The 8,147-nt window shown below is 45.4% G+C and overlaps 1 protein-coding gene across 1 annotated transcript; it reads right to left on the bottom strand.

Annotated features, from left to right (window-relative positions):
* Positions 1-3,529: 3,529 nt before the first annotated feature.
* On the bottom strand, positions 3,530-7,559 carry LOC136475537 (luminal-binding protein 2-like). Its single transcript, XM_066473028.1, has 8 exons — positions 7,407-7,559; positions 6,327-6,594; positions 6,025-6,239; positions 5,691-5,933; positions 4,798-5,277; positions 4,546-4,700; positions 4,366-4,448; positions 3,530-4,272 (listed from the first exon to the last, which is right to left on the bottom strand). The coding sequence occupies exons 1-8, from the start codon at positions 7,453-7,455 to the stop codon at positions 3,774-3,776; spliced, it is 1,992 nt and encodes a 663-aa protein (XP_066329125.1). The 5' UTR covers positions 7,456-7,559; the 3' UTR covers positions 3,530-3,773.
* Between the last annotated feature and the right edge of the window lie 588 nt (positions 7,560-8,147).

Consider the following 8,147-nt stretch of genomic DNA (forward strand, 5'->3'; position numbering starts at 1 on the left):
CATATATATATATATATATATAGTGAACAAAATGAGATAAGACAATAGTGAAAAATAAGAGTATGAGATTGGTAACCTTTACAACTGAAGAATCGACGGAGAAATCGAAGAAATCGACGGAGGAATCGAAGAATGGATGGAGGAACAATGGAGGGAGGGAGGAAGCAAGAACACTACTGCAGTGAACTTCAAAATGTGCTGAGCTCGGGCTCGGAGAGGAAGGAGGCGGCCGGGATATAAAGGGGGGACCTTTAGTTCCGGTTGGTGGCTCCAACCGGGACTAAAGGTAACTTTCCAACCCCGGGCGCAGCCACGGCCCGGGAGTAGACCTTTACTCCCGGTTGGAGCCACCAACCGGAGTAAAAGTATACCTTTAGTCTCGGTTGGTGGCTCCAACCGGGACTAAAGGTACATGCCACCTCTGTCTGGCGTAGTAGCCGTTGGGCAGGGACCTTTAGTTTCGGTTGGAGCCACCAACCGAGACTAAACATATCTCTAGTCCCGGACGCACAAAATTCCAGGACTAGAGCCCATTTTGATCGAGGATCAAAGGTCTATCCTCTACTAGTGATATGACCTCGATCGCTGCCCAGAGTGCATGCCCACGCCGTCCGTCCGATCCAGGACGAGTGGTATGGATGGAATCTAGGGAGGGTTTACACGTCCCACTAGCTATGTCGAGATCCGATTACGGTTTGTTTGGAATCTATGGAGGGTTTACACGTCCCACCAGCTTACTAGGTACCTAGTAGTCACCAAAGTCACGATCGAGCAGTGCGTTGTCGTCACTGATCTATACGTATCATACAAATGGTCTCACTCAGTCACAGTCTTTCTACTCCATCGATCCACCAGGCATTATTGCGTTTGCGTGTCACACTATCTCAGGCCGTATTTGGATAAAATTGAGGCGCTGTTTGATACAAGATCGAGCTAACTACTGTTAGCTAGCTAAAAATTAAATAAAATTAATCATAGCCCATCTAAGCAGAAGGGCTAATAAATGGACTATCTTTTTTTCTAAGCCTTTGACTAGTTATTAGTTAATCCCAGCTAATTTGTAATGATTTTAGTTTCAACTAGTGACTAGCCCTAACTGATCTAAACAAACCTTGAAAATTGATTGTAGCTTGCTCGCCGCGATAATCCCGCCAATTAAATAGTGCCATGGTGTATGTGGTTTATCTCTATGCCACTCGTTACGGAGCTTAGAATTGAACTAACAATCGACGGTCGGTGCCGTATCGCAGAAAAACCAACGATTTGCACGGTATAAGGAAGCTGACGGTCGGTGCTGTATCGCAGAAAAAACCAACGATCCTCTCTGCCTTACCGCAAGGTCTAAGGAGCTGAACCAACCAAGGCCTCAACAAGAAACTGTTGATGCTCTCTCCCCGTCTTAAGAAGGAAGCAATTCTAGTTTTGTTTCCAACCATCCGACGCTTTGACCAACCTAATCTATCTATGCTAATCTATACATATATATACTCCCTCCGTCTCAGTATATAAGGCATACACGTATTTTAAATAAAATTCAAACTTCGTTATCTTTGACCAATAATTAGTCTAATAATATAAAAAATTATAGTACACTAGTGGTAACATTAGATTTGTCTTTATAAATACTTTCTAATAATACTTTTGTTGTTGCCATAAATAATAATAATAATAATAATAATAATAATAATAATAATAATAATAATAATAATTAACGATTAAAAGTATGCTTTTAAAGACCGTACCAAGTCAAATCGTGTCTTTTATCTTGATTGAGATGGAGTACCTAATAATATTTAAAAAGAAAATTTTCTCTCTTCTAAATTTTCATCATTTACTCTTTTCCGAGTCCACTGGTCCCTCCACTCCCTCGATCCATAACACTATGGCCCTGTTCGGCTAGCTAGAAAAACAACTGATGCTAATGCTGATGCTGATTTGTTATGAGAGAAAAACACTGTTATTCTGTTAAAACGGTACGGCTGATAAGTTCAAGCGATCGGGGCCTATGCTGGCAGCAAGAAAAGAGAAGAGGGCTCTGGCTCCGCTGGCGTGGGTACTGGAGAGAATCGCGCCGAGGGTGTTTCACGCGAAATGCCATGCTATTGGTTCCATGCTTGATCTTACGTGTACTACTGTAAAAGTGTTTGCAAAAAGCAAACATAGAACTATGCATTAGGGTCTGTTTGGATTTTCTCCTCTAAATTTTAGATCTAAAGCTCCAAATAAGTGATCTAAAATTAGCTATAAACTTCAGCCCACCTCACATGAGAGCTTTAGAGCTTAAAAGTGAGCTAAAGTACTCTAAAACTTTTAGAGCTCTAAAGTTTAGAGAAGGGGATCCAAACAGGCCCTTACTAAGATGCAACCCACTTACTAATGCACCAAACCAAAGAACACCAAATTACATTCACTTGTGCAGTCTTTATCTTATGTAGTATAACCCCTTCTTGTAATGTCTGCCTTGTGCGAGCAACCAATCATATCCTATAAATTTGTCAAAGCCAAACTATTATAAATTTAACCAAATTTATAGAAAAAAAATGTATTGATATTTATGACATTAAATTAGTACCATTCAATTTGCTATCTAATATAGTTTCATAATAATATATCTATTTGGTGTTATAGATGTTAATATTAATTTTTCTCTATGAACTCAATCAAAGTTGTAATAGTTTGACTGTGATGACCAAACTTATTGTAAGATTCTTTCTCTCTATGATGGAGTGAGTACGTCCTAGTTGACCAAAACGTGTAATGCGTCACTTGATATGCGTTGGAAGAATGAGCGCAGGGACAAAAGCTGTCTCTCCATATGGTCAGAGATCCGATTTTCTTGTGGTAATGTGGTGCTTATTTGTCTCAAAAAAATCAGTCGCACAGTCCATGGATCCATCGGGGCATTGCTTTTGCGTCTCAGACTCATCAACTAGGATGTGGTACTATCAACTTTCCGTTCCAAATTGTATCTAGTTTTGCTCTGAATCTGTTTTTCCTAACTTTTTTCACCAAGTTCACAGGAAACTATATTAGCATCTAACGCAATATCTAGTATCGACACATATTTCATGAATAATTTAATTTAATTAACGAAACGTATTTGATATCGTCGATACTGGGTGTAAGTTGCTATAAATTTGGTCAAAATTAAATGAGGTGGGCAAACTAATGCTTGGTATACGCATGCTGTGCTTCTTGTTGACGGGAAACATTATCGACTCGAACGTCGAAGCATTTCATGTAGCCTAGCCCAGTCCAGAACAAAAACAGCCCCGTTCAGTTTCCAAATCAATTCAAGTTCCTCGGCCTGGGCCACATCATCAGAGGCCGCAATCTCATCTCCTCCTCATGGGCTAGCGTTGAGGCCGAAGCAGATTGCAGTACCCACTCGGCTTTGGGCCTCCCCGTCGTGTACTCGTCACAAAAGCAGTCAAGCACATTTTTTTTTTCTCTCGGCTTGGCTTTTCACTCCGAATCTACTTTGCACCATTTAATTATCATTATTAACTAGGAATAGAAAGCTGCAACGTCTTAAAAGTGCTTCTTTTTCACATAAAATTCCAATGCGAATCCTCTATAACAAGAACAATCACAAGGAAGTAGAAAAAAAACAAACAGTTCTACGCTCAGCACGGCGAATGGCAGAGCACCACGAAGATTAGTTTTGTCCGCAGATGAAACCCACCCACCACCGTCCAGAGTCACCCCTCCCATCCACCCTAAACACCATTACAAAATTTGGCTTGGCTTCCGGCACTCCACGTCACCACCATCTACAGCTCGTCGTGGTCGTCGTCGACGCCACCCTCGGAGTCACCGCCAGGGGCGCCGCCCGACCGCTGGTACACGGCCGAGACGATGGGGTTGCACACGGCCTCCACCTCCTTGAGCTTCTCCTCGTAGTCCTCCTTCTCGGCCGACTGGTTGTCGTCCAGCCACTCCAGCGCCTCCTTGAGGGCCTCCTCCACCTTCTCCTTCTCCTCCGCCTCCAGCTTGTCCGCAAGCTTGTCCTTGTCGCCCACCGTGTTCTTCATGTTGTACACGTACGTCTCCAGCTGGTTCCGGGCGTCGATCCTCTCCTTCACTTTCTTGTCCTCCTCCGCAAACTCCTCCGCCTCCCGCACCATGCGGTCGATCTCCTCCTGGCTCAGGCGGCCCTTTTCGTTCGTGATCGTGATCTTCTCCGACTTGCCGGTGCCCTTGTCCTCCGCCTTTACGTTCAGGATACCGTTGGCATCCACCTCGAAGGTCACCTCGATCTGGGGAGTGCCCCTGCAGAATTCGTTCACAAAGTGTTATGGGTCATCAGACAACACTGGATTCATTCAATCATCGGTTCAACAATCTCTGGTAGCAGCAACGCACCTTGGAGCTGGTGGAATGCCAGAGAGGTCGAACTTGCCGAGAAGACGGCAGTCCTTGGTCATGCTGCGCTCACCCTCGAAGACCTTTATAGATCACAGACAAAACAGGTCATTACTACCAATCCCACAGCTGGTGGAAGAGATTACAGCAGAGAGCAGAGAGCAGGCTACACGTCATTACCTGGATGGAGACAGTGGTCTGCTGGTCCTGGTAGGTGGTGAACACCTGCGACTTTTTGGTTGGGATGACAGTGTTCCTCGGGATCAACTTGGTCATGACTCCACCGACGGTCTCAATACCCAGGGTGAGGGGAGCCACATCAAGGAGGAGGATATCTGCACCAAGGCAAAATCACACTTCTGTAAGCAGGATGATCACTAACAAAACAACCAAGCTAGCACTAGGGAAAGAGCACATAAACATGAGCCGAACCTTTGGTCTCGTCACCACCCTCGCCGCTCAAGATGCTTCCCTGCACCGCGGCACCAAAGGCAACAGCCTCATCAGGGTTGACACCCTTGTTGGGCTCCTTGCCATCAAAGTAGTCCCTCAGGAGCTGCTGGACCTTGGGAATCCTGGTGCTTCCACCAACAAGGACTATCTCGTGGATCTGGCTCTTCTCAAGGCCAGCATCCTCCATGGCCTTCTTGACAGGGCCCATAGTCTTGCGGAACAGGTCGTTGTTCAGCTCCTCAAACCTGGCACGGGTCAGCGGCTCCGAGAAATCGGTCCCATCAAAGAGGGACTCAATCTCAACGCGGACCTGGTGCTGGTTGCTGAGGGCTCTCTTGGCACGCTCAGCTTCCCTCCTCAGCTTTCCAAGAGCACGGTTGTCCTTGCTGATGTCCTTGCTGTACTTCTTCTTGATCAACTTGATGAAGTACTCCATGATCCTCTGGTCAAAGTCCTCACCTGAATGAAGAGATGATACAGCTCAGTCATAAATAGGCAAGTTACAGTGTAAGCTCACAGGAAATGTGCTGATAGATTATGCATGAAATATATCAACAGTAAAAAGCAAATGCGTCCATGTAACTTCTAATGGCAAGTAAATATACAGAGCAGATTCAAGGTATGGATGATGAATTCATTCATCTAAAACAAGTGCATGCATCATAAACTTGAATGCAGATAGAACTTCTATTAATGTATCTGGCATCATAACCATTCAGATTCAGATCAATGAACACTATGAATATATGGCATCATCATGTTTTTAATCAATGTCAACATAGCATCTGATAGTAAGGTGATAGTACAGTCATCAGAAGTATATTGCCTGTGCATTGGATGGCTAGAAAGATTTAATGAGAAAATTCTATTACCTCCAAGATGGGTGTCACCGTTGGTGGCCAGCACCTCAAACACACCATTGTCAATGGTCAAGACACTGACATCAAAAGTACCACCACCAAGGTCAAACACAAGGATGTTCTTCTCGCCACCCTTCTTGTCCAAACCGTAGGCAATAGCAGCAGCAGTCGGCTCATTGATGATCCTAGCAACATTGAGGCCGGCAATGACACCAGCATCCTTGGTTGCCTGCCTCTGCGCATCATTGAAGTACGCTGCAAAAAATACACAACATAAAGAAGTGAGCCACCACATTTTTATATGACAACCACCAGAGGTAACCAGCAGAATGGTTCAGTTACTAACCAGGGACAGTGACGACAGCATCGGTGATCTTCTTGCCAAGGTAAGCCTCAGCAGTATCCTTCATCTTGACAAGAATCATGGCACTGATCTCCTCAGGGCTGAAGACCTTGTTCTCCCCATCCTTGATCTTGACCTGAATGTAGGGCTTACCATCCTTGTTAATAATCTTGTAGGGAACAAGTTTCATGTCCCTCTGGACTTCCTTGTCCTCAAACCTAAACAATGGGTATTACAGTTAAGACACCAGACATAATCCACAGCAAGATGAATTACGATAAGTAATTGTGGGAGGGAGGTATTACTTTCTTCCGATGAGACGCTTGACGTCAAAGATGGTCCTCTCAGGGTTGACAGCTGCCTGGTTCTTGGCAGCCTCACCGATGAGCCTCTCGCTATCGGTGAAGGCAACCCATGAGGGTGTGATACGGTTACCCTGGTCATTGGCGATGATCTCGACATGACCGTTCTTGTACACACCGACACAAGAGTAGGTGGTACCGAGATCGATACCGATCACGGTCCCGAGCTTCTTGGTCTCCTCCTTAGCAACCGAAAATGCAAGCAGGGATCCTGCAAATATACAGAATAAAATGATTAAATGACACTGATCATGTATTATCTTATCTCTGAAGTTACCAGCACATATACAGCAGCAGCAGCAGCAACTGAAATGTAATGTAATTGAGGCAGCATTTGACATCAGCAAAGAGTGAATTCAGACACATTCCAATTATTCCACTGAATCTGAATGTCTTGGTAATCTAATCCATATAAAAAATAGACACCTACAGTTAGTTCAATTATTATAAATTTAATGACTGGCTGTTAGTTCAATTATTATAAATGTAATGACTGGATGTTTAGACATGAAATGAGAATCACAGTCTGCTCCATACCATTACATTCTCTTCTAATTCTAATACCATGATCATGATCGAACCAATCACAGATCGAGGCAGTAATGAAGTCTATCTATGACATGAAGTCTGAAATCGCTAGCTAATGTGTGAACTCAGTCGGAGTGAACGCGACTCCGTTTCAGGTTCAGGGGGATAGTTAAAAAAAATTCTGCATCAACTACATCCCTTGGTCGCGGATGGGTACCAATTAGAGATCAAGGAAATACTACCTAGAAACAGTCTAAATATTATATCACATGAATGAACAGTCTACGGTGCCCCGTCATCCCCAGCGCCCGCTCCTCAATTCATGATCCAAACATATATCTCACGCAGATCGAGCTCGAGGCATCTCAGGGGCACTATCAAATCTAACCCCAGCACCAGATCTCATCTCACATCCATCACAGTAACATAAAACAAACAGACAAAAACCTCAGAGAAACCGAACCGCACGAGACGACGGGATCGCACGGTAGGTACCTGCGAGCAGGACGCCGAGCAGGAACGCGGATCCGCGAACCCGATCCATGGCCGGCACCACCTCAACGCTGCGCGCGCGTCTCCTCCTCCTCCTCGCCTTCTTGAAGATCCTTGGTTTCGAACTGCTGGCTGACGAGTCGAGCCTCCTGTTGTGGTGGTGGAGAGGAGAGCCGAGACGGGGACGGGTTTTAAACACGGCTGGCTCGGGATCTCGCTGCGCCCGTCGCGTTGGCCGGGACGTCACGAGTCCGACCTGGACCAGTAGGAGCGCGACGCGTGGACGCCCGAGCCAATCGCGGGGGGCTCTGTGCTGGGCCAGCCGCGGCCGTCCGTCACGCCCATCCGACGGCCCGGATGGCCTCAGACCGCGCGGAGTCGCGCCATTGGCTGCGGTCGCGTGGAGGGGGCGGGGGCGGCCGGGCTTCCTCTGCTCCGAGTGGTCGGGAACGGACTGGAACCGAGTGTCCTGCTACCGGTGAGCCAACTGACGTATGGGCCCCATCACAGGGTCTCCTCCTCTCGATTTTTTTTAAGAGAAAACCCTGTACTAGGCAGTTCTGAGGCACACCAATAAAGCAAAGCAACGTACTCCCTCTGTCTTTATTAAAAAAAATATAGTTCTAAACTCTACGAAGATCAAACTTTCTTAAATTTAACCAAATTTATAGAGAAAGCATTTATATCTAATCTTGATATAAAAAATATATTTCATAATTAACGGTATCATAAATAATAGTATAT

Source organism: Miscanthus floridulus, chromosome 8, assembly GCF_019320115.1.
Source record: "Miscanthus floridulus cultivar M001 chromosome 8, ASM1932011v1, whole genome shotgun sequence".
Lineage (NCBI taxonomy): Eukaryota > Viridiplantae > Streptophyta > Magnoliopsida > Poales > Poaceae > Miscanthus > Miscanthus floridulus.